This window comes from Panicum virgatum, chromosome 2N (assembly GCF_016808335.1).
Source record: "Panicum virgatum strain AP13 chromosome 2N, P.virgatum_v5, whole genome shotgun sequence".
Lineage (NCBI taxonomy): Eukaryota > Viridiplantae > Streptophyta > Magnoliopsida > Poales > Poaceae > Panicum > Panicum virgatum.
Genome location: NC_053146.1, coordinates 1,283,324 through 1,309,498, shown reverse-complemented (window position 1 = coordinate 1,309,498; position 26,175 = coordinate 1,283,324). Strand labels below are relative to the sequence as shown.

General features: G+C 48.9%; 1 protein-coding gene and 1 long non-coding RNA gene across 4 annotated transcripts; one reads left to right on the top strand and one right to left on the bottom strand.

Annotated features, from left to right (window-relative positions):
* Positions 1 to 13,593: 13,593 nt before the first annotated feature.
* LOC120659261 (disease resistance protein PIK6-NP-like) lies at positions 13,594 to 19,005 on the bottom strand. 3 transcript variants are annotated; one of them, XM_039937340.1, is made up of 4 exons: positions 18,641 to 19,005; positions 17,408 to 18,546; positions 15,873 to 16,619; positions 13,594 to 15,779 (listed from the first exon to the last, which is right to left on the bottom strand). In XM_039937340.1, the coding sequence occupies exons 2-4, from the start codon at positions 18,437 to 18,439 to the stop codon at positions 13,776 to 13,778; spliced, it is 3,783 nt and encodes a 1,260-aa protein (XP_039793274.1). In that variant the 5' UTR covers positions 18,440 to 18,546; positions 18,641 to 19,005; the 3' UTR covers positions 13,594 to 13,775. The 3 variants fall into 3 exon arrangements, with proteins under 3 accessions (XP_039793274.1, XP_039793275.1, XP_039793276.1); XM_039937341.1 differs by having other exon boundaries at positions 18,653 to 18,999; XM_039937342.1 differs by having other exon boundaries at positions 18,752 to 18,999.
* Positions 19,006 to 19,275: 270 nt separating this feature from the next.
* LOC120659260 lies at positions 19,276 to 22,089 on the top strand. The gene is made up of 3 exons (XR_005668959.1): positions 19,276 to 19,445; positions 20,283 to 20,389; positions 20,589 to 22,089. It is a non-coding gene; the product is annotated as an uncharacterized LOC120659260 (long non-coding RNA).
* Positions 22,090 to 26,175: the final 4,086 nt, after the last annotated feature.

Genomic DNA, 26,175 nt, shown 5'->3' with positions numbered 1-26,175 from the left:
AAAGAGATCCATGTGAAGTAGCTCGAGCGGCTTGGAGGTAGACAACATCGTCTTGATGGGATGATGTGTTGCAACTTGCTTCCCGGCTTGACATGCTTTACATAGCTTGTTCTTGTCAAACGTGACATCCTTCAAGCCGGTGATCATCCCTCTCTTGTGGGCTTTCTTGAGGTTGCTCATGCCAATATGAGCAATTCTTCTATGCCAAAGCCACCCAAGAGAAGACTTGGTGAAGAGGCATGTCATGGTGCTTGTTTGCTTTGAAGAGAAATCCACCAAGTAAATGTTGCCATGCCTAAACCCCGTGAATACCAATGACTTGTCTTTTTCATGAGTTACTACAACACCATTCTTGTCAAAGGCACACGTTAGTCCAAGATCACACAATTGAGCAATTGAAATAAGATTAAAACTAAGTGCTTCTACAAACAAAACATTAGAAATAGATAAATCTTTAGAAATTGCAATTCTACCCAAACCTAAAACTTTTCCCCTTGAGTTATCACCATAGGTGACGTGTTCATGATCGCCGGGGTCTTCAAGGGAGGTGAACATGCTATCATTGCCGGTCATGTGTTGAGAGCAACCGCTATCTAGTACCCAATGTTTTCCACCGGCTTTGTAGTTCACCTACACACATGAGAATTCACTTTTGAGTTTTAGGCACCCAAACAAGCTTTGGGCCTTGCACATGTGTGACAAGAGCTTTTGGGACCCAAAGTTGCTTGGGGAGCTTCTTCTTTGACTCCTTAGTGAGTTTGCCAATGAATTTGGCCTTCACCTTGCCCTTCACTTTACTCAAGAGAAAATGGTTATTTTCAAACATTGATGAGTAATTCTTAGGTAAAGTGGGAAGAGGACGTGATGGTAGGGTGCACTCCCTAGTGTGGTGCCCGGTGACTTGGCAATGTTGGCAATATGATCCAACTTCCTTGATGAAACTAATCTTGATCTCCGGAGAAGGAGTAGTGCCTTGATTTGGCTCCGGAAATGAACCAAGACCTCTCTTGCCATAGTCACGTGCATTGTTGAAGAGAATTTCCTTGTGGATGTATTCTCCTCTTGAGAGCTTCTCCACACTACTCTTGAGGCTTGCAACTTGATCCATCAATTCCTTTTCCCTAGAAGGTGCAAGCTCGGGCAAAGCATTAGTAGCATTTGCATTAATGAGTAGGTCATCACATGAAGTAGAAGCATTGACCTTCTCAATAGTTTCATGAGCAAAGTTCTCAAGACTTGGGTCAATTACTTCATAGGCAAATTCAAGTTCTTGATACTTGTGAGCCAACTCCCTATGCTCTTGTTTAAGCTTTTTGTGGCTCTCTTCAACTTGCTTAGCAAGTACAAGTGACTCATTGTGCTTTTTGAGCAAGTCATTGTACTTGCCAAGCAAATCGGAGTGGGCAAGCTCTAACTTTGCACGAGTGCTCTCAAGAATCTTGACTTTGCCCTTTTCCCTCTTGATGACGGATGTATACTCATTAATGAGGTTAGCAAACTCATTAGGGTCAAGCTCATCATCACTATCATCTTCACTCTCACATACCTTAGAGTTACCTTTGGCCATGAGGCACATTGGAGGTGGAGGTAGTGATGGTTCTTCATTTGTGAGGGCGATGGTGACTATGTCTTCTTCATCACTTGAATCTTCGCTTGATGAGACATCGGTCACCCACTCTTGTTTTTCCACCAAGAAACTTCTCTTGGTGTGCCCTTTCTTCTTTGGGAAGAGCTTGGTCTTCTTGTCATGGCTCTTTTTCTTCCCAAGTCTCTTGTTTTTGTTCTTTCTTTCTTCTTCTTCATCATCGCTTGAATCATGGCGATGCTTGCTCTTGTGATCCTTGTTTCTTTTGTCCGGCTTGGGGCAATTTGGACGGATGTGACCTTTTTCTCCACAATTGTAGCAAATTTTGTTCTTGACATCCATTGGCCGGAACATTCCCTTCTTAGAGTCAAAGTTGAACCCCTTCTTGTTGATCTTGTCATTCAAGCGGGTGAACTTTCTCATCATAAGAGCAAGCTCTCCATCATCTTCAACATCGGATGAGCTTTCATGATGATCATCTTCTTCATTGCTTGAGCTTGAATCTTGCTTGATCATCTTGAGCTTGCGGTGCTTGTTGGCCTTGGTTTTGAGAGCAATTGATTTGCTTGTTGTTGGCTCTTCGGTCATACCAAGGATACTCATTTCATGAGCGCGAATTTCGCCCACAAGTTCTCCCACTTCCATTGTATCAAGATTCTCCTTTTGAAGCATAGCATTGATAATGTTGTACTTGGGCTTCGGAAGGAGCATGAGAATCTTGCGGTTGATGGAGCCACTGTCAATTTTGGAAACTTCAAGAGCATTAATGTCCTTGACAATGACATTCAAGCGGGAATACATATCATTGCAATTTTCATGAGCAAGCATTTTAAAAGAATCATATTTAGCTCTAAACAAGTGATATTTTTGTTCACGGACTTTTGTGGAGCCTTCATGAATTTCAATTAGCTCTTTCCATATATCACTTGCTAAGTCCATGCCATTTACTCTAGCAAAGACTTCCTCACTAATGGCTTCGAAAATTGCATTTCTAGCCTTTGCATTCCATTTTAATTGCTCGGCGGTGGGAGTTCCGGTGAATCCGGTCTTAGTGGCCAACCACACTTCGGGGGCAATCGCATCAAGGTATGCGGCCATGCGAACTTTCCAATAGGCAAAGTTCTTGCCCTCGAAGTGAGGCGGCGATCCACCCATCTTGGCCATAGCTCTAGGCGGTGAAGCCTAATGATCCAAATGAGCAACGAGGCTCTGATACCAATTGTAAGGATCGATGGACCAAGAGGGGGGGTGAATTGGGCCTTTTTCAAATTCTAAAGCAAGGTAAAGCAACCTTAACCTATGCAATACTAGTAGGGCACCAATTCACCAACCGGATAACTAAGCTACCTACACAAGCTAAGAGAGATAAAAACAAAGTAAAGCCTAGCAAGGTAGAGCTAAGTTATGATCTCTAAGTCAAGCACATGAGTAAATTGCATGAAGGAAAATGCTTGAATAAAAGGAATGGACAAGAGACAACCGGATTTTTTCCCGTGGTATCGATGTGTTGGCACACACCCCTAATCCACGTTGTGACACTCTCAAAGAGTCTTGTCACCTCCCAAGTCACCGAGACGAGGGCGCTCACTAAGAGTCTCCGTTCACCATCCCGGCGTGGTGGAGATCAAGCCACGTACAATCTTCTTCTCCGGGCTCCCACAATCCTTGGCAAGCTCCGCGAGAAACACCCCGATCACCAAGATCGCCTAGGTGATGCCAATCACCAAGAGTAACAAGCTAAGGCTTTCACTTGAGCAAGAACCGATCACCAAGAACGGATGCACACTAGCTTCTCTCTACTCAAGTCCTTAATCTTGCTTCTTGATTGATTGAATGCACAAGTATGTGAATGATGAAGCTCAAGGTGGCTCTTGACTATGGTATGAGTGTTTGGATGTTGCCTGGTGTCAAGAGTGGGCGAAATGACCCATTGGAGGGGTATATATAGGCAGCTCACACAAATAGAGCCGTTGGAGAAAAGCTGCCAGAAAACTGCGTAGCGCCGGTTAATCCGACGTACCCCCCATTGTCATCGTCGGTTTAACCGGTGAATGTAAACTGCCTCTTCTGAAAACTAGCCGTTACAACTGGGGCAGATTAACCGACGTAGCATCGGTTTAACCGGTGAGTGTAGTTGTCCACTGAACCACTGAAAAACCAAGTCTCTGGACAACTGCACCGACGTTAACTCAAACCTATCGTCGGTTTAACCGGTGAGTACAACTTTTGAATTCCTCTGAAAAAACCATCTCACTGGTCAATTGCACCGACGTCTTGATTCAAACAGCGTCGGTTAATCCGGTGAATAGAACTTGAATTACCCTGGAAAAACCAACTCTGGACTAATGCACCGACGTTAAATTCAAACACGTCGGTTTAACCGGTGTATTGAATTTGTCCAGACTCTGCTGACTTCGTTTAACCGACGTATGGAAAATTGAGAGCGTCGGTTAAACCGGTGTATAGACTTTTTCTGATTTTGTCTTTTCTGATTTGAGTCTTGAATGAAATCCAAATATTCTTGAGATATAGTTTGAGAACCACTTATTTGAACTTCTAGAAACCTGAGTGACCATAGTATGCATCCATTTTCAAATGACCATGTCCATGCTCAAGTTACTAAGCCTTAACCCCTCTTAATAGTGCGATCACTACAAAACTATAAAACCTATACTAACCTAAGTGTCCTTCTCAACCTTGTGACACTTAGGACTAGAAAGATCCTTAGCCTTGACATATATAAGTTGAAAACCGAGATCGCCTTTTAGAATAACCGAAATTGAGGGGCCTCTTTTGACATATGACCAAATGAGCGATAATGATCTATTAAGCTGCACAAACTCATTAGTCACAATAATGGTTGTCATTAATCACCGAAACATACCTTGAGGGCCTAGATGCTTACAGAGGGTCGTAATCAAAGTCGGGGGTTCACCTGAATGCCTTCACACGGGCCTGGGCTCGGGGGCTCCCCGCACACCACGGTTCAAACCACACCCTCGAATAAGTCGACAACTGTCCATTGCGAAGCTCCGCATGTCTAATCGGACCCTCCGCTGTTGACGTGTGCTTTCCTAATGGTTATGCGGAATGCCGGGCCGCTATACCAGCACTAAAAATGCCGAGGCCGGCTGAAAGAGTGCCGATGCCGGCTGAAAAAGGTGCTGGGCAGCCACCCCAGTGAAGCTACCCAGTGGGACAACGTCTATAGCCCTTGGACGAGCACAAACTCTCCTCCAAGGCCTCGGGGGCTACACCCGCGGGTGCGCTGGCGCATCCCCGCGAAGGTGACTTCACACATATTTAAGGGTCGTAACCCTATGTACACCCCTATACCCTCGGTAATCCTCCCCGTAGAGGAGAAAGGGGACTTTATTGCACAAATGCAAATAAAGTTTACAAACGGTTACTGGCGCGAAGCCGTCGAAAGATACAAACACGTTGCCACCTACGTGGCAATTTTCCCTGTCTTGGGGAAAAGCTAGCAGTGAAGAAAGGCGCCGAGCCCCTAGCTGACGCAACAGCAAGGCTGCTAGGGATGCGAGGAGCAGTCCCCAGACCACACGGGTCCCGCGGGATGCTTTCCTCGCAAGCCTTCTTCTAGCGTCTTCTCCACCGAAGACCACGCGGGGGGTCGAGCTGGCGAACAGCGCCCTCCGCACCGTCTCCCCGAGAGCAACCTTGTCGCCGGGGGGGACGATGCGAAAAACGGCCGCCAGACCTGGCGCCAGCGCCACGGTCGGGCGTCTCCTCCCCCCTTCAGGCTAGGGGACATCGCAGGAGCAGGACCCCACGGGCCCAATGCTCTTCTGCTGATCCCACCTGACCTGAGGGATGGAGCGCACTCCCACTCCGGTCTTCCCCTACCGCTCGCAAGCATTCTTCTAGCGCCAAAAAAGTCTAAAAAAGCCAGGCCACCCCATCTGGGGGCCGGTCATGAAAAGGCAAAGGAAACATTACAAAGGTCGGGCAATGCTGGAAGAAAGAGCTGGGAGGTTGGAGAGGAAAGGGAACCCCACGACCCCTATTTATAGCGGCGCCGGACACAAAGCTTCAAGCTTGTCGGAAAGCGGAGGCTTGTGTCGCCCGTGACGACGCGGCGCTCCACGAGCAAAGGGTGCCCTTGGTCACCACGCCGAGACACGACCGAACGAAATAAAGCGGAGCTGAGCCCCTGGACGCTAAGCGGTACAGCATCGGCTCTGGCCGGTTGCCCTCGGACGGCGCGCCGCAAAGCAACCAGGGACGCCGGGGCCAAGGCCCTACGTACGGGACAGCGTGATGAAAGCACCAGCTGCCAAGCAGCAGGCGCCACCGTCGCCCTGGCCCCCCTCAGCGCGCGGACACGTCTTATCCTTTAAACAAACAAACAAAGAGGCGCGCGCCTCGAAGTACTCCCCCCACGGGCGTACTGCCCCGACCGGCGTATTGTCACATCCGCCGGGCTGGCGCTCAGGCGTGTCAAAGGGGGTGTGCGACATCGACTAAATCCCATCAAAAGGGAGAAATCGCCGAAATCACTCTTTGGCTGAATCCCATGACTCGACCAAAGCCTCGGGGGCTACTGTCGGGTACCACAATTAGGGACACCCTAATTGGGTACTAAGACCGCTTTTAAAAACACAAGCACCTGACAAGACGGCTAAGCCCACGAAGGCCCACGGCCTACTTCTCATTTAGAGGAAAGGGAAGGACTCAAAGAAGCCCAGCATACGGCCCATTCGCATCCCCCTCGAACCCGCGGAACGATCTCCGCCTCGCTCGAGGGTCCCTCAGGCCCGCTGGGCAATCTCCGCCTCGCTCGAGGGTAGCGGATCTACCCTCGAGCAGGTGGGCAATCTCCGCCTCGCTCGAGGGTAGCGGATCTACCCTCGAGCAGGTGGACAATCTCCGCCTCGCTCGAGGCCACCTCTCGGCACAAGGGACAAACGGCCCCGCCGCCCAATCGCTTGCCGTACGAAGGCATTAAAAGCCAGCCACTCCACCACGGCTCAAAGGACGGGCGATGTCAGGCCGCCACTCCCACAGTAGATGTGATCGGGGTCCCATCCGCTGACTCTGGTCACCTTTCCGCCATCCCGGATGTTGTAGCAGCGCCTCGGGACCTGCGATGCGGACAAGGCAGGCTCGGTACTGCTCCCGCCGACCATCCGGACCCGTCTCCCACTGGGGGAAGGGTCCGGCGACGTCATGTGCCCGACCAGGAGGGGCACTTAGATCACACGGACGGAGTCCCGGACCTCCCCCCTTTAGGAGTCCGGGTCCTCCACGTGTCCTCCGGACCTTCTGGCATACACACCCGCACTCCGACCAGGGGGTCCGGGGCCGTCGCGCGCTACCACTACCATGGGCACCTGCAGGGACCTGATCCGAAGGGCCCACCGAATGCCACCACGCCAAATGTCATGCACCGGCAATAACTACGCCACCTGCAGAGGCCGGCAGGACGACTGCCGCAATCTCCACAGGACCAAGGACGATATCTAGGATGACTGTGACGCGCGCCGCCTTCCCACAGTGTACTTCCTACAGTATCCGGCCACTGTATCCCCGCGATTCAAGGGAAAACGACGACTTCCATGCCCCCACTCGTGTACATCGCCCCTCCTTATAACTATAAAAGGAGGAGGTGGGCTTCCTTTAGCGGGGGCTGGCTGATCTCTCTGAACTAGGACCGGTCACTTGCTCTCTGGCTTCTCTCCTCCAAGAGGACGCTTAGGGATTACGGAGCACTCACCCCAACCGACTCCACTTCGAGCAGAGACTTGGGAGCTTTCCTCCCTCTCTCACCTGGCTTGTAACCCCTACTACAAGCCCTCCGGGTGCAAGATAATACAGTGCCCTCGCACACCCCTTTTGCTGGACGTCCGGCCCCGCGGCCGGAACCAGGATAAACCGTGCGTTACTGTGTTGCCTCTTGCATCATCATCTGGGACGAGGAGACACACATCATTTACTAGTTGGGATCCGGACCCCCGGGTCGGGACACCGACTACACTTGGACTAATATGATTGTTAAGATAATCATTCTCAGACTTTTAGGTTAAAGTGATGACAAAGAGAAGATACGCGGGTCTCAGGGCAGCGCCCTGAAAGCTCTTCGGTCAGTAGCACCGGAAGAACCGACGCCATGGTATTTTTGTGCATAAGGAAATTGAAGCCAAGTCAACTTATAGGCACCGGATGAACCGATGGTTCAAAAAGGGGCATCGGTGCATTGGGCGTATTGTGTTCCAGAGACGAAGCAAGTCGCGCAAGAGCCAAGATTTCAGCATCGGTTGAACCGGTGAAGAATCGGTGCATACCATCGGTGTAATGACGTCAGCTGTCAGGAGTTCAATGGCTACTTCGGGTTATAAGTGACCGGATGAACCGACGCTACCCCAGTCAGAGGCATCGGTTCATCCGATGATACGTAGATTTTCTGCTGACCATTGGAGCAACGGCTACAAGACTTGGTGGCCTATATATACGCCTCACCCCGGCCATTTAAAGATTGCTGGAGTTGCTGGACATCCCACACACACCTAAGAACATCTCCAAGCCATACAAGAGCATCAAGATTATATCCTTAGCCCTTAGCACACTTTGAGAGTGTTGTGTAAAGGATTAGCTCTTAGTGACTGAGATTGCAAGGCTTCGAGCCTTTGTGTTGTGGTTCATTAGCGAACCAAAACAAGAGCTTGGTGCGCCGGCACCTTGGAGCGTGAAGCTCGCCGACAACGTCATCGACCCTCCGACTTGGTGTGGAGCGGCGACGACATCTTTGTGCGGGGGACGTGGAGACCCCCATCCTTTGTGGAGAAGCTCCTTAGTGGAACCCGGGGCCAAGGTGACCGTGATTTTGTTCACGGAAAAGACTTGGTGGCCGAGTAGCAATACTCTCAGTGAGTGCTACACCAACGTGGATGTAGGTGTGCCTTTGTGGCTAACCAAACCACGGGATAAACACCCGCGTCAAGAGTTTGCTATCTCCTATCCCGCTCTTTAAGCTTCCGCATTTAATACTTGCAACCTTTGTGCCTTTTACTTTCATAGAATAGTTTCTTGTTAGGAAAGGCTATAGGGTGCATAACTCTTTTGGGATAGGGGTTTCACACTAGAACAACCTAGTTGCTGTCACACCCGGTTTTAAGGACAAAATCGAATGCATAGCTATATGTATGTCAGGATCAAGTTTCATACATATAGAGACATTATAAGTGTATAATCAGTAACAGTATCACATAAAAGAGAATTACAACAAATAGAAGATTATCAGAGTTATACAGCTTATCTTGGAAACGAAGGCTCCAAACTTCACAGGCAATCGACTGGGGGTTGCGTACGCCTAGAACTCAGCATCATCTTCAAAATCTTTATACACCTTCTTCTTCTGAGTAGCAGTAAGCAAGGGTAAGTACACTTATGGTTGGTACTCAGCAAGGCTACAAGAAATAATCAGAATGTGATTTATATCCATCTTTAAGTTTATTAATCATGTGAGGGTCCAAGCCGCTCTTTAGAGATTGTACACTTTGTAGAGGTTGTACACTTTCACCACAATTCGCATAAAAGTTCCGAAGAACTTTGAACGCAACCACGCAATGTGCTAGCTAGGCACAGTATCACACTTCCGAGGTGTGATTGCATAGGGACGCTACGACGCCTTTACAAAGATTCCCTAACATATGACAATCCGCTAAGGTTTCAAGTCAAAGTGGTCATAACACTGTCCTAATGAGGTGGTACCTTGCCAAAGGACCATTAAACAATACCAATTGCCCCAAGAGGACCGAGCTATACCCCATCGATGCATCCCCTCTTGCCCTTTCAGTAAGACTGTCACAAGCTAGAGTCTCTAATTAATCAGCTAAGACCAGAGCCATATAGTATTGTGGTTGTACAGTTTTCTTGGGTGGTTCTCCATGTTCCAATTAAATAATCATAATACTCTTGTAAATAAGCATAGACAGAAAGATGGTTAGGGTCACTTGCGTTTCTCCAACGAAAAGCTACTCTTACTTCTCTTCAGCTTTTGCTCACTTGGAACTCTTGATGTTCAATCTTCGAACGGCGATTCTTCTACTCGAAGCAATCATCGAGCAAACATACAAAGCAACAAACAAAAACCACTAAGAACAGTACACCAATCACATAAAAGCATTAAAAGGTTGTACTAAAGGATCGGGCTCGCTGCTACGATCACAAGAGCGCAAGAAACACGGAAAACGGAGCTAAAATGGCGATTCTATGGGATAAATGGTGAGTCAGGGATCTAGTTGCGATTAACTACGGACATGAAGGCTAACAGAAAATACTTGCAAGACATAGCAAAGTGTGCTCACAAAGGATAACAGGATGATAGAGCTATTGCACACGTGACAAGGATCACATGAGCGCAAGAATCGATGAAACGGAGCTAAAACGAAGAAGTTATGGCTAAAACAAGGTTCTAAGGACTTGTTTGCGATAGATTTAAACTTCTAGGGGCTAGCTCTAAAGAAACCAGGGACTAAAACGAAATTAAACCTAAACTACAGGGGCTAGAAAACAAAAACTAAAGCTTTGGACGGCGGGTTCTATTTTAGAAGAGTCTAGGGGCTAAAACAGAAAAGAAAGGACTGGTTTGTAAATACTTTTGAACTGGCATGGACTGCGGCTTGATTTCCTAGAAACTGGGGGCTTTTCTATAAAAATCCCTAGGGTTGACTGGTATCTGATCTAATTGACTTGGGTTAGATTCGATCTGGATCGTTGGATCGCGATCGAGCGGCTTAGGTCGATCGGGGCGGAGCGGTGACGCTGAGGTGGCCGGCGGCGAGGCGTGCGCGGCAGCGGCTCGCCGGCGTTGGCCAAAATCGGCCATCTGGGCTCGGATTTGGGCGCGGCTAGGTCGAGGAGCTTGAGCACGATACGGGGAATGCAAGGGCGGGGTCTGCGCGAAGCCTAGACGTGGCGGAGAGCACGCTCGACGGCGAGGTTGCTCGGCAGGGCGATGGCGAACGAACGGGCATGCACGGGAGCGAGAGGGAGAGGGGAAGGTGACCAGTGAAGGTTCTCACCACAACGCGGAGCTCCGGAGGCGGCTTGTGGAGGCGAGCGAGCGGCGGAGCGGCGAGATTTGCGGCAGAACCGAGCTCGAGCGGAGCTCCAATGGCAGCGGCGATTTAGGGCTAGGGTTTGCGAGGCGGCGGCTGCGACTAGGGGATGCTAAGGGGGTCGTGCGGGCGTTATTTATAGGGCTCGTAGGGGATCCTTGGCGTGCGGACCAAGGCGCGGCGTGGGGAGGCATGCGGCGGGCGGACTCCCTGAGTCCACGTCGCCCACGGGGAGGAAGACGACCCCGACAGGCGGGGCCCGCCTGTCGGCGGCAGAGAGGAGGGGGCGCCTGATTTGGGCCGAGAGAGGAAAGAGGGCCAGCGGGAGGGGGAGTTTGGGCCGCGGGAGAAGAAAAAGAAAGGGAGAGGGAGGTGGGCTGGGGCGGCTGGGCTGAAAATCAAGGGGAGGAAAAAAAAGAAGCTTTGCATTTTTGAAACTAATTCAAACAATTCAATTCAAACTCAAATTCAGAGAATTCAAATTTGAACCGAACAACAAATAATAAAACAATGCATTGCTGCAGGCCTGAGCCGGGCCTCCGCGGACAGGTCACGAACCTCCGCGGACAGGTCACGAACCTCCGCGGGCCGAACCTGGGCCTCTACAAGTGGAAGCCGGACCTCCAGCAGGCCTGAGCCTTCGGAGCCAGCCGAGGGCCCGGACCCTGCACCCTATTCGGGCAGGGGTCCGGAGCCCTCACAAGCCCCTGTGGGCGCGGCCGCCGACCCCAGGGTCCGGCGCCGCCACGTGTCCCACATGGCCAACCTCCGGACCTCCGCTCCCGCTCAGGCAGGGGTCCGGAGCCGCCACGTCCCCCTGTGGGCGCGGCTGCCGACCCCTGGGTCCGGTGCCGCCACGTTTCCCACAGGCGCGAGTTTTCTGCCTGAAGTCAGCCCTCCTGCCACATTAAATACTGGTTGTTGAGGCGTGCGCTGCCAGATCAGGGCATCGGATGCCCTCTGACGGGTTGGACAGGCGTGACATGACAACACGGTAAGCCCGCCTGTTTCCAAGGCGGCTTGTCTATTACCGAGGCACGTAGCAGTGTCTCAGCGCCGCGCGCGTGGGCGACAAGTTATGATGACCGGCTACTAACTGGGGCAATAGTACACGCTGCTATAGCGGACTGAGTCAGTAGTTCGGCGCTTCATCATGACCTCGACGCGCGGCTGCAGAGGCTAGACTCTACTCCGACAGGACAGCTCAAGACCACCCCTGGTTAGAAGCTACGCACGAAGACCGACGACAAGATCTCCGGATCTGGGTCATTAAAGGCCAAAGAGTAGTTTATAATACATCGCCGGGTGCACATGTCGGGGCCCTGCTCTGTGTACGTGCTCCCCTTAGGCATATAAAAGGGAGGGCACGCACGATAGATAGTGGTCACAAGGTCAAAAGATCACGAATCTCACACAACCTCCCTCTCGGGCTCAGAGAGCACACTCTAAGCTCTGGCAATACAACTCACAGTAGACGTAGGGTATTACGCTCCGGCGGCCCGAACCACTCTAAATCCTTGTGTGCTTCTCGCATTCATTCGCCTCTAGATCGAGCACTCCTTGACAGCCCCGAAGCTCATCCTACACTTAGGATTAGACGGGTGTAATCCGCTACCCGGCTGTGGTTTTCCACACCACGACATCGATCTACCCTTGATTGAATTTGAATGGTGCTATTGGTCTGTGGAGATCTACCTAAGGTCGAGATGTCTTGGAGGGTAACATCGCTCAGAGGCGTAAAGATTGCACTAGAGAAGAATCCAGTGACATCCAAGTCTCCCATTGAAAAAAAAAAAGATCAGTCAGCTGGTCAATACTAGGGTGCGTGTTGTGTATGAGTGGTAATTTTGACATCCAAGTCCGAATCGGGTGTATCCTAGCCGTCGGCTGAGGATTGGACGGGTCTCAGCTGTCCAAGGGGTGGACGGACGGTAAATGAAATACTGTCCACCCCTTGGCCACTGTATGCGGCAGCGAGTCCGCCCGCCGGCGAGCGGAGAGCCAGCAAGTTGGAGGAGCGCGCGGATGTTGGCCTCGTCCATGGCGTGGATGTGGTTCTCGACCCAGGTCCCGAGCACGAGGTCGAGCTCCAGGAACCAGCGCTGCTTGCTCCGGTACACGAGCCTACACGCACACGAAGACGTCGGTCACGGAAACCCCGCCGAGGAAACCAAACCAACCCTAGCGGCGCGGAGGCGGCTCTCGTCATCGAAGAGGTCCACGGCGGTGGCGGCATTCTGCTGGGAGGCGCTGGTGGTGAACTCCATGAATTAATTAATAATATATTATATGGAGAAAGGAGAAGATCGACCTGCTGCTGGTATGTATCAGCCGCTAACATTTGATGCTAACGTTGGTTCTGACTTCCGACACGATATTGATCAGCAAAGCCAAATCATTATTATCCTTTGCTTTTATATTTGACGATGTGACATGGGCTTGTTCATGAGACATGCCCTCGGCAGGAGCTGATGAATTCGGTGAAACCGTAAGTAAATCAGGAGCTATCACTAAGACTGTATCTATTCAGCAACATTAAACTAGAAGAACACCGGCAGCCAGACCGTACCTTACCCGATCGCCGGACCATATACATACCGTCGGGAAAAACAGTGTGCCAACTGCCAACGTCCAGCTTCCTTCCAGGTCTGCGGTCAGCAAGCACAATTCGTGGCCGTTTCGCCAGTGTACAAAACCGAGAGTGTCCAATTCTTGTGCATCCCCAGAATGGAGTGCCATATCCACAAGGAATTTCCTTTTTTTTATCAAACACCCAGAAAAGACGAAAGGTAGTTGCCTGCCAATCCTGGAAACAAACCGAATTATTCACGATTTTCCACCAAGCCCACATGGCTGCCGCAGTGATCATATTAGCCGGCCGGCATGTTTTGTTAATTTTTTTCGTTGCTAATCCAGAACCAAGCCATATTCTCAAAGCTTGTAAAAGGGGGCGTATGTATCTGCTAACTCAGACAGCTCCATCCAAAGTTGTTTCGCAATTACATTCAAAGAACAGACGGCTAATGCTTTCCTCTTCAGCCACACGCACACTAGTGCCACGCCAAACATAAACACATAAACGATTAAAAGGAAATTAACAGCACCTGCTGCTAGCTTTGCTGAAGGGAGTTGGATTGATGGTGGCCTGCCTCCTCTGGTGCTGCACTACGTGCAGTCCACTTGAAAATGGGTCGATTCGGGTTCGTTTCAACCTGTGTCCGCAAGTCTTCCACAATGTCACTGCCGTACCCATTGCCACTGAGCGTAAATTCCTTGAGGCTTGTGAGGTGTGGGAGCCCTGTCAACAGCCCAACGCGTGCTTCCTGAGTCCGCGCACAAAATTCCAGCAGCTCAAGCTTAGGCATTGCTCCTTCTTTAAACTCCACCGATTGCAGCTTGCGTGGGCGATCGAACTCCATCAGCGTCAGGTTTGGGAACGCCAATGCGTCCCCATGGAAACTGAACCGGAGCTCATGGCCCACGAACGAATCCCTCCTCAGACGCAGAATCGCCAGGTTTGGTAGCTTCCCAAGGGCTTCGATGGCGGCACTAACATCAACTAACCCTGTGCTCCTTAGCGTCAGTTTCACAAGATTCTGGAGCCCTTCGATCCATGACGGCAATTCCCACACAGTGCCGTACAACTTGAGGCTCTGTAGATTTCTTGGCGGTGACTGTGTGCCAAATATTAAGCAGCCAAGTAAGCCCATGTCCCCCTCTGCCCGCAGCAGCAATGATTCCAGGCAGCTAAGGTTGGCAATAGCTGACCATAACTCTTGAGCATTTCTTCGGCTGATGCCTGTCACTGCTAACTTCCGCAGCCGGGTAAGCCTCTTTATGTCACGCAGGATCTTCTTCCCCTGCGCAAGGTTCACAAGACCCAATGTTTGCAGGGCCTTCAGTTTTCGGATCCCTTTTGGCAGCTGAACACCACATACACTTCCGCGTGTTGCCAGAAGAGGTAGCAGGGAGCAACAACAGACAGTGCACACATCGTGCCTGTTTGGTTCGCCATCGAAGTTGAGTCTCCTTTTCAAAAGCTGAGGTGCACACCATGCTACAGAACAGGCCAGTGAGCATACAGCCAAAACGCATGGCTGGTTTCCCAATAGCTTTGGCGCATCTTTTACAGTTTCCTTGAATTGTTCAGCCTCGCTAACTCCAACAGTCCCAGCACAAAAGTTCTGTAGCTTTGTGAGTCCGGTGATTGTCTTTGGTAGCTTCCTCACTTTTGTGAATGCAATATCCAATGTTTGGAGTTGCCTCAGGTTACCAAACGAATCTGGCAGGTAATAGATATCACCACATCCTCTTAGAGAAAGATATTTTAGGTGATAAAGCTCGCTGATTTGCTCAAGGTGATGATCAACCAGACCTTCTGTGCCTTCCAAGTCCAGCACCCGCAGAAGCCTCATCTTCTCTGAAATGAAAAATGGCTTAACCGTCCCAAATACTGTCAATGACCGTATACGTGATAGGTCCACAATGGTCTCAAACTCACTCTTATCTCCCTTCCAGTTACTGCTTACGGCAAGGTGGCGAAACATGCCTTGGGTGTTTGAGCTGCAGCCTTCCTCCAGTCTAAAAATAAGATTTTCCTCCAGTGACTTTGAGATGCCAATTTCATGCATGAGATCATGTACATGACAAGAGTCAATTTTTTTTCTGCTGTAAACTGATTGTTGAGAGGGCAGTATCATGCTCCTATCTATTAGTTCCATGAAATAGTTGCTGGCTACTTCCTCCATAGACTTGCCACAAATGTCCCTGGAGTAACCTTCTGCAACCCAACGCCGCTCTAAACGTCTCCGGTTAACCTTGTGATCTGCCGGGAATATGGACAGATACAAGAAACAAGACTTGAGATGATCTGGTAAACCATCATAACTCTTCCTAAGGATTGACTTTATGGGCTCAAGCTCCGGGTTCATATCCAGTTCAGTACTGAGATGCTTATTCAATTTTCTCCACTCCACAAGTGTTTTTGGTTGGTTTGCCAAGAAGCCACCTATGGTAATTAATGCAAGGGGAAGCCCTTCGCACTTCTTAAGGATCACTTTCGCCTCGTCAATTAATTCAGGATGATTATCCAAATCTGTTGTCTCCTTGTATACCTGAAATCAGTGGGATTTAACTTATTTAGGATTAAAAACTATAGTGTAAGTTCAACTCATAACAAAAACATAGCATACTTATTGTTTCAGTACCTTTTTCGTGAACAGGTCAAGTGCATCCTTGTGTTGTAAAACTTTGAGCTTGTATACATTTTCTTGTTTCTTTGAGCAATGCCTTGCAATTTTCTCTTCCCTTGTGGTAACTATTATCCTGCTTGTATTCTCCAATTGAGGGAAGCTCCGTATTGTCAAATCCCACATCACAGTAGATGACAAATCATCAAGAACAATCAAGCACCTCTTTCTTTCTAAAAGCGTAGCCAACTCTGCAATCAATTCTTCAACTCCCATCATTGCTAATGATTTTCTTGTGCTACCCCCAAAATGAACCAAACTCCTTTTTTTAGAAGTTTCTGCATCAAGTTGCATAACTAGGCTCTTAAGAAGCTCTTCGAGAATGAACGGATGCTTCACTGTGACAAAAGCACGTCTCTCAAACATGCTGCTAAGATTTTGGCTTTGGTATGCATCTTTGACCAGAGTGGTTTTCCCAACACCACCCATTCCCCACACTGAAATCACTGGAAGGTCTTGGCCTGCTTGATTTAAAATTAATTCAATGATATCAGATTTTTCCTGATCGCGGCCAATGAGCTGAGGTTTGTCCAAATAATTTGTCACAATGTTAATACGGCTATTTCTAGCAGCATTACTTCCATCGGCACCTTCAGGTTGAATTTCTGACATCTCAGAAGTGGATAATGTGGAGTTGTTAGAACTAGTTGTGCCTGCGTTTGAGCTAGGACTTGCTGTAATCGATTCCACTGCATCTTGAGAACCCTGAAAAGAAGGAAACAATTTCAATATATGTACTTGAGTTTCTAATAAATATGGTATGATCATATGATTCCATCGAGCATACATGACATGGATCATTTTGTGAACCTTAATCAAGATCCTAAGTGTCATATCACATAAAGATTGCATAGGACCAGTAAGATCATATTTAAGAGATGTTAAAATTAAGTGAAGGTGATGGGAATATATTAATTCAAATTTACAAAATTGGTTAAATGATTTCAATTTTATATAAATTTATGTATGATAGAATCATGAGTCTATGATCTATTTTACTAGCGAATCTTGTCGAATTGGAACAAGGATCACTGGCAACACGGTCGCTAATTGATTTCATGTAGTAGTTTTTCTGTAAATCTGTGGGCCTGTAACTTCTTAAACACTTCACTCACCGAGGTGATGGATGCGTTTGGTCGCACTCTTTCTTCTTAATGAAAAAAACGTGCTTAGCAAGGTGATCATATTATTTCAAATGATCTGATGTACAAGTACCTTGCAACACAATTTATCTCTTCTTCTTCGCAATTATTTCAAATGAAGACCAAGTAGCAAGGTGACCCATGCAAATAGCACGGCTAGATGTGTTAATGTAACTCTTTTAGCATCATAATCCCTTTCATCATAAATTTATTGGCATATAAATGATAAATATTAAATGCCAGATTTCTAAATCAACTAGCCAAATGATATTTACTTGAAAATATATTGATATACCCTATGAGAATAAAAGAGCTAACATAGATTGGATGATTTTGGAATGTTGAATTTACCTTCTCATAGAATGCATAAAGAGTTTGATCCGCAGACAATTGGCTGAGCTCTAATACTTGGGTTTCTTGACCTGGACATAGGCTTGCAACTTCAACTTGTGTTGTCGACACTATGATGCGGCTCCCTCTCATGTTGTTTGGGAAGCATACTTTAATCTGATCCCACTGCTCGATTGTGGACACATTATTAAGCACAATCAGGTAACTATTCTCATTCACATAACGATTGAACTCCCCAACCAACTGCTCGTTCTCCGCCTCCAACAGAGTAGACTCTGTGTCCAACAGGACATTAACTCCTACAGCTGAGTCAAACTGCTTCACCATGCTCTGCACAAAGTCCTTCGGATTGAAAGGGTCCGTCACCCTGACCCATGCTCGGCATGGGAATTTGCTTTTGACATCCACATTTTCGTAGGCAGCTCGAATGATGGACATCTGTCCAAGATCACCATTTTCTCCCCACACTGCAATCACTCCAAGAGCCTCGTCCTGGTTGATGATGAGGTGGACAAGATCTGCTCTTGACTTTTGCTGCCTCGCAACATGCCTTGCTTCGTCGATGCCGAACATGGAAGCAGCAGTGGTGCTAGACTGCCCAGCAGCGGTGGCAGGATTGGGGGCAGCACCCTTGAAGAGCTGGTAACGCATATTTCTCTGGCTCACGTCTTCAACCCTTTCTCTCAGCTCCTTCATCTTCTTGGCGATTCGCCGCCGCTGCAGCAGAATCCTAGCGAGGGGCCACCCTGATGGCTTGTGCAGATGCACGGAGAAATCCTGGATGCAGTCCTCGACGTCGTAGGTGACATCGCGGACTTGCTTGACCCAGGTCTTGAGCACCCTGTCGTTATCTTCTTGCTCCTTGTGCGCCGCCATCAGGAAAGACCGCATCATCTCCAGCTCGTCCCTGACGAAAGCATAGTCACGCCGGATGTGAAGCTGCAAAGCAACCTCCTCCGCAACAGCGGACCTGGCGTAGCTGAGCGTAGCATCCAGCACCGACCTGCCCACACTCAGTGCCGCCGCCTCCATCTCACTCCTCTCTGCTCAACTAGCTCACTGATTCTTGAGACAGAAATGGTAATGCTGATCATCAGCGCATTCCGATCCAATTTATAAGCTCGGGCGGGGAATAATTCCTACAGTAATAAATTAGGGGGCGGATTGAGCAACAACGCCACCGCGTCCAGGATCAAACAAAGTGGTGACGAGGGGATAATGCGTTATGCTCACCTACATACTGACCTACTTGGCTGGCAGATAGGGGAAAACTCTGCGAAGGGGCCATGGATGCAACCACGGTTTTCGACGGATAAATCGACGAGCCAGGTCGGATGGTCTCACCTCGGGATGGCCTTGGTCGTTCCAATCCTGGGGCTGCTCTACTGGCAGCGATGATAACCCGGCAAGCTTCGGCCGCGGCGATGGTGCCCGATTTGGAGGGCCCACGCGGCTGCGCTGGCCGCGGCGGTTGCGCCTTGGGGCCATGGCTGGCACAGCTGCGAATTGAGCCATGGCCCATGGGTGGGTGGTGAGCTGAGCTGATGTATCGAGGCGGGAGGCTTGGAGCCGGCGAGCGGGCGGTGCGAGGCGCGGCGACGGACAACCAGAGAGAGGGAAGAGGCGGCGGCTAGGGCAAAGGAGGAACGCGAGCCGTCCGATCCCATTTGGCACGAATCTTAAAGGCGTCCTGTGGAAGTTTCCACCCGGACGTCCGGTATATAGAAATCGGCCCAACGAACAGGCAAGGAACGCAACCGGCGACGAACGGCCCAATCGGGCGAGCGATGGGCCTTCGCAGGCACCATGGGCTACGGCCCAAGTATGTTTCCGGCCCTACCCGGCCCACCTACGTCGCGCCGCCGCAGCCGAACCCCTCCCTCTCCGTTCGCCTGGCCGCGCGGCCGCGGCCGACCACGCGCTCCAGGACGGCTTCCACCGGAGAAAGCGGCCTCGAGTTCTTCTCTGCTAGTAGTAGGCGCCTTCGTCTTCGGCTCTACCGGAATGGCGTCGAGTGGGGATCCGCCCGGATCTGCTGGTAAGCGCTTGCTTGCTTGGGTTGTTCTAATTTGTTCCGATCTTCGCTTTGCTGGGAGAATTGGTACCAAATCTTACTCTGTGGGACGTTGCTGATGCAATCCGTCCAGTTAGTAGCGGATTTGTTTGCTGTATCTACAGTCTTAATAAATCCATTTATCCATTTTCCGAAAAAAAATAATCCTTTCATCCATGTCTCGATTCGGTGCCCCCGCAAGTTCGATCTCAGTCTTAGGGTGTTTTTTAGTTGCTACTTGTAGCAGTTTATTTGCCAAAATTTGGTGGGCTGAGGCGAACCCTCATGCATGCCCTCGTTAAGTCCGCCCCTGTGACGCCAGCCGATGTCAGTGATGCTAATTTGGTACCAATGGGGTATATTGCAGCAACTGTTTCATGGGAATTTCTCACTCATCTCGTCTGCTGCTCTGTTTGCGGTGCTGTATAGCAGCGACTAGCTTGTTGTAAATGTTATCGAAGATGAAGATGCTTGATTTCATGTTAGCATTTTGACCCTGTTTATCCTGGTACTGAAAAAGAATATATACCCAACCTTGCTAACCTGTTCTGATGGTCTTATATCTACCTCAGGCAGAAAACCATGTTTCTTTTATTTGGCTGCCCACTAATGAGTTGCTAATGTGTGCCGCATTGTACCCAACTGTTTGCGTTCTGTGAACTTTTGCTACCTCACATGTGAGTTCAACAATAGTTTGTTGGCTCAACTGTGTTTCACAGAGCAGTTTTCTAACTTCCTTTAATGGTGATTTCATTTTTCTTTGCTTGTCATAATTAGTTACCATAAGATGCATGTTAATGTTCTGATCCATTTCCTTTGCAGATGAAAAGAAAACTCCAGAATCAGAAGGATTGTCCAACGAAAGTCAAGGGCCTCCTGGAGGCTTTTCGAACCCTTTTGATTTTGCTTCTATGCAAACTTTACTCAATGTATGCCCCTCTAGACTTTACTTATGACATTATCCATCATGGGCATGTGCACTTAATTGGTACATCAGTGCATTATATAGTTTTATGTGATTCTGCCATCTGTGTGCATACTTTGCACTCTAGTTTTTTTCTGAACCAGCATTGCTTTCATGCGATGACTCCTTGCAAGTTGCTTCAAGTTTACCCTTCTTATGTGCAGGATCCACACGCCTTGATCTGTCAGATTGTGCAATCGTAATAGTAAATCTGCTAAATCAAGTTCCCAAAGCAAAAAAAACAAAAGCTGTTCAATTAAGAATGGATCATTCAGGAAGGTGTGATGTAATCTGAATATTTCCCTCCGGAACTGCAGACAAAAGAGTACACTACTCCATACCCTCAGGAAATTAAATCTATCTAGACGTAGGAATATCTAACTGGGTGTCCATCAAACCAGTTTAGCTTGATCCAACGTTCTGTGATCTTTAATGATGATCGTTGTTTGGCACTGCAAGTCTGCAACATTGGTGCCTGCCAACATTCTGAAGGCCTGAATGACAATGTGCGCCAAGAATTCAGCGAGTCAATTTCACTCAGGTTCGCGGGACGATCAACAAGGCCCATCAGGTGCTCTTACGACGACAGGCATCTTCCTTTGTTCCTAAAAATCTCATAACATTTCAATGCGAGATGGACTCTCGGTTGTTTGCAGCAAAACTCATCTCCGGCTCTGAACCCCGCATGGTGTCGCTGGCGTTCTGAACCGCGATTTGCCATACAAGAAGACACTGCGAGATTTTTCCAGCCAGATCGAAAGAACTCCGGCCTGACGCTCGTGCCCCCAAGGCTTGGGGGCTCGCCGGAGTTCGGCGAGGCAGCGCTGCGGGATCACGGCCTCGACGAGGGGGCCTAGCCGTCGGGTGAGGATCGGACGGTTGCTGCCAAGGGGATGGACGGTAAATGAAATACCGTCCATTCCCGGATGGTAATTGGGATACCGTCCACCCCTGGACGCCGGGTCCGGCACCAAGGCCACCCGCCGGCGACCTGAGAGCCATCAGGCAAGGCCAGGAGAAGAACACTGCTTCAGAATAAGCGCTAATAGCGCCAGCGACCCACCCGCCGTCTGCCCCGTCGCGCGCGTGTTGTGCCGCTCGCCCGCTTCGTGGGGCGCCAACATCCAGGCGCCTGCCGCCTGCAGGTGTCCTACCGCCATGGCGTACTATCGTCCCTTGCAAGCAAGTGGGAATGTGGCAGCGTCCACATCGAATGCGGCGCCATGACGTTCGACAGGCGGCCGAACTGTGTGCGGTGGCTGCCGTCTGGTGTCAGGCTGCTTGGAAGGAAGGGTGGCGGCGATCTGGGCCATCGCCGGCCGTGTCCGTGCCATGACGAGGTGCGACGCGATGCAAAGCACGGAGACGGCGAGACTGGCGCCGGAGCTTCAGGTTGGGCGGCATGGCACCTTCTTGCTCTCCTCTGCAGCTCTGCTTCAGGGAGAAGTGAACCAATAAACAGGGTATCATTATCATTTGTACAAGCTGAACAAATCTACAGGCTTCATGCTTGATCTGTCAGATTGTGCAATCGTATTAGTAGAAACTCTGCTAAAACGAATTTTCAAAGTAAAGAAAAATTAGATGTGTTTATTCAGATGTGATGTCACTCTGAATATTTGGCTCAGGAATTGCAGAAAAAGGATACCCTACTGTATGCAACAACCCTCTTCCCCTGTTTTTATCCTGCAGCAAACAAACTCATTTATTTCGAGAGGCTACTCTATGAAACGTAGCACCGGAATCAATTGTATTTTGATCTTCCTGAAGACAGAAAATATCCACCGATGTAATTGTCGACCAGATGAGGATTCCTTTTTAATCTTATTAACAGCTGATGGTACAATACTTATAGAACTTTTTTATCACAAACCCAAACTCCAATTTACATTTGTGGTGAAGCAAAACCATGTACTAGTTTTTTATTCTTTTATTGGGTACCTTACAGACCCATTTTACATGGTTTCCAATTTCAGGTGTAGCTGCGGTGCAGCTAACTGACGTTCCTTTTCTTTCTGCAGCCAGTCCACGAGTGTGCTTCGCAGCTGGACAGGCGCATGCTCACCCCACAATTCAAGCAAGTGAGAGAGTGCACGTCCCCAACTTGCAAGCTCTTGATCATGTTGTTTCAACAGCTTCCCCTTCCTAGCTCCCCCAAAAGTTCCCCGTGTTCTCATGGTTTCCTTCTCAATCTGGATGTGTGCAGTGCCATGTTTAGACTTCCAAATGATTTGGTACACTGTTGCTTCGGCGTTCTGGTGGAAATAATCTATTGCTCCTGGCAGTATGATCTCTTCCAGTTGCTCCAAGGCAATGTCTGTATGCAAGCAATGTTGCTCCTCGCCAACAATGGCCACTACTGCAGAACCTCTATATTCAGGCAGCATGTCATGTGAAGAGCGATGGGGTATAAAGAAGATTCCGGCTTTCAGATATGGAGAATCTTGCAGAGAAATTATGTCTTCAGATAGCAAGGTTTTTTGTTTGCTATACAAAGACAATGGGACCTGACACTGCAAATTCACTTTCAGAACTGGTTCCAGTAAAACATTTGATAGTGCTGCCATGTTTAGGCTGCTAATACGTTGAATCTCATGCTGGTAATGCTGCTTGCAACATAGTGGGTTCAGGTGAAGCCATTGAGACCCAAGGGTGCGAAGAAGGACTTGTTCTTTCTGGTATGAATAGACGGATGGTGTCCATGACAAATCTTGAGTAAGCAACTGACTGATTTCTTTCATAATATTCTCAACTGTACATTTGAAATAAGGGGCAAACAACTGCAAGCACTTAATTGCGATCCCAACTATGTCTGTGCACTCTGAAAGCTGTATTGTTATACTAAAGTAGATATTACCCTCAGGCGTACCATCATTCTGGATAAATACCAGATTGGCCTCTGTTCCATACACTTCAGTGCTGAAGGGCACCAACAATAACTGAAAGGAAGAATTCCCATTTCCCCGAGTGATTTTATGGTGAAGTTCCTTGCCTGCAAAAAGGTTCCTGACTAGGGAGTGAAAGGGCATGTGACAGCGTGGTGTGCCGCCAAGCTCGATGAATCTCAGAAACTCACTAGCACCATCTGCATACCACTCAAACCTTTGAGCCATGGATCTGCTCTGCTTGTTGTTATTGCGGTAAAGGACGGAGGAAACAAATGACTTGGTAGCATGCACAATCCGGGTAGGAAGGGAGGAATTCCTTACCTCCTGTTGCATCTGTTCGTCTTCTAGGATTCTCTGCTTGCATTTGTGCAGCGTTTCGTCGCACTCCTGAGAAGCACGCTTCAGCTTCCTGCGCCAACACAGCAAGGAGGCATCGGTGATCCGCCACCTCTCTGATGTCTCAAGAGCAGCCTCCAGCCTGATGTGTGCCATCTCTAGCCTCTCCAAGTTCCTGTTCACATTTGATTCCTCTTTCTCCTCATATTTCTGAACGAGACCAGATAGAACTTGGCTAACTGTCTCCTGGACAACAGCAGAACTGACAATCTCCGCCATTAGGATTCAAGCATCTGTACTGATCCTTCTTCCCTGTTCAGGTACTTCAACATGTAATAGTATACATAATACATGAGAGACTGTAGACATCAACTTGGGAAATCACAAGAAAAGATTAGTTTAGCGCTGTCAGAACATACCTTTCAATTGAATCTCAAGGATATGGTGGACTCTGCTATCTTGTGGTAGACATATATATATTGATGGATAGTACCATGTAGAAGACTTTATTTGAGAGTCACCACTTTATTCGTTACGTGTTTAATACTCAATTGGTGAACATGCATTAAGTGTTGAAAAGTGGAACAGGTGCGTTCAAGTTGCATGGAAATTCAAATGGAGATTGGTGTGATATGTTAGGTTTCATGCACCAACTAGATGAACCCAAAAGCTTAAGCTGTTGGGAAGAAGTGGGCAATTCACAAATACTTCACAACACTCCCACTCACATGCAGCCGGAACAAAGCACAAATGTGGAAATAAAGAAGGGAGCGGAGGACTTAAAAGATGCCTCTAGCAAGACTCGAACTCGAGGCACCAACCAGATGAACCCAAAAGCTTAAACTGTTGGGAAGAGGTGGACAATCCACTAATACTTCACAACATGATAATGACTGCGAAAGAAAAAGTGAAATATGCAGCTTGGAAACATTCCACTACCCTGCATTGGACAAGGAATCTGGAAATGTTCTGGACAAGGAAAATGCAGATAGAACGATACATAACTTGCAAGTTAGGCGCATTAATAAAGAGCGCTTTAAATCCCTCTTTGCTTGATGCCGTGTTATTTGGTTCAGCAGCCTTCTGATCTTCTCTTAGAATGGTACTATTGGTCATTGGTCAAAGGTCATTGATCATCTACTGGAGGTCAGGTAATAACATGCCCCTGCTGCAAGAACATAATAAGATGGCAGTAGCAGAGAAGAATTCAGTGACATAGTCCAAGTCTCCCGTTGAAAAAAAAAGGTGCAGTCAGCTGGTCAGTGACTTGGCTACAACGACAGAACTGATAATCTCCGCCATTAGGATTCAAGCATCTGTACTGACCCTTCTTCCCTGCTCAGGAAATTCAACATGTAATAGTATACATAATACATGAGACTATAGACATCAACTTCGGAGATCACAAGAAAAGATTAATTTAGCGCTGTAAGAACCTACCTTACAATTGAATCTCAAGGTTCTCACAGCTTACTTGATGCCGTGTAGTTTTGTTCACCAGCCTTACTGATCTTCACTTGGTTATATTGAATCTGAATGGTAGTATTGATCTGTCGTCAAAGGTGTCCCCAGAGTAGAGATCATCTACTGGAGCCCAGGTAGTAGCATGGTCCTGCTGCAAGAACATAATAAGATGGCAGTAGCAGAGAAGAATTCAGTGACATCGTCCAAGTCTCCCATTGGAAAAAAAAAGGTGCAGTCAGCTGGTCAGTAACAGGGTGCGTGTGCAGTGGTGCGGATGATTATCCAATAATTAAAGTTGCTAAGCTGCCTAACCTGAGCATTCCACACGTAGTCCAGCTATACGCTCATTGAAGTTGTTAAGCAACACTAGCAGCTGCAGTATAGAGTGTATTATATTGATCGTCTCACCTTTTGTTTTTGCTTCCAGAAACAAGGTGCTTGATCAATGGAGAATCTCATTTCTGTCAATGGATTGCTTTTTTTTATTGAATGAAGTTACGAAGGGGACAATACAAATCTGCACAATTTGTCAAGAAAGATAGGGATCGGACTGAAGTCTGAAGTTCTACGGAGTACGTGTTCATCAGCAGGTCACGATCGAGAAGAAAACAACCGTGTCCAATTTGCCACGTGGAAAGAAGCAAGCAGGCGAGACATTCCAGGCGAACGGAACGGTCGCCGGCGCCGGCGGCGCGTGCACGTGTGACTCCGGTGCTCGCCGGAGGGCGGCGGCGAGGCCGGAGAAGCGGCGCCGGCCGCAGAGGGACGATGCACTGGAGCCCTGCGTTCGCTTCGCATCGTCGGGTCGTGGGTCTCTTGCTTAATCCTAGCCGTAGGATACAGATCGGATGGCCGTCACGCGCCCAGGGGTGGACGGTAAATGAAATACCGTCCACCCCACTCCCCAGGACGTTGCCAACGGCGGCCAGCGCCACCCGCGGGCGATCCAGGAGCCCGGGAGCTGGCGAGCGAGGCCGGGAAGAGGGCATGGCCCTCACTTCGATGCCGAGGTAGGCCCTGGTGGCTGGTGTGGCACACTAAGGCCGCCGGCGGCGGCACCGAA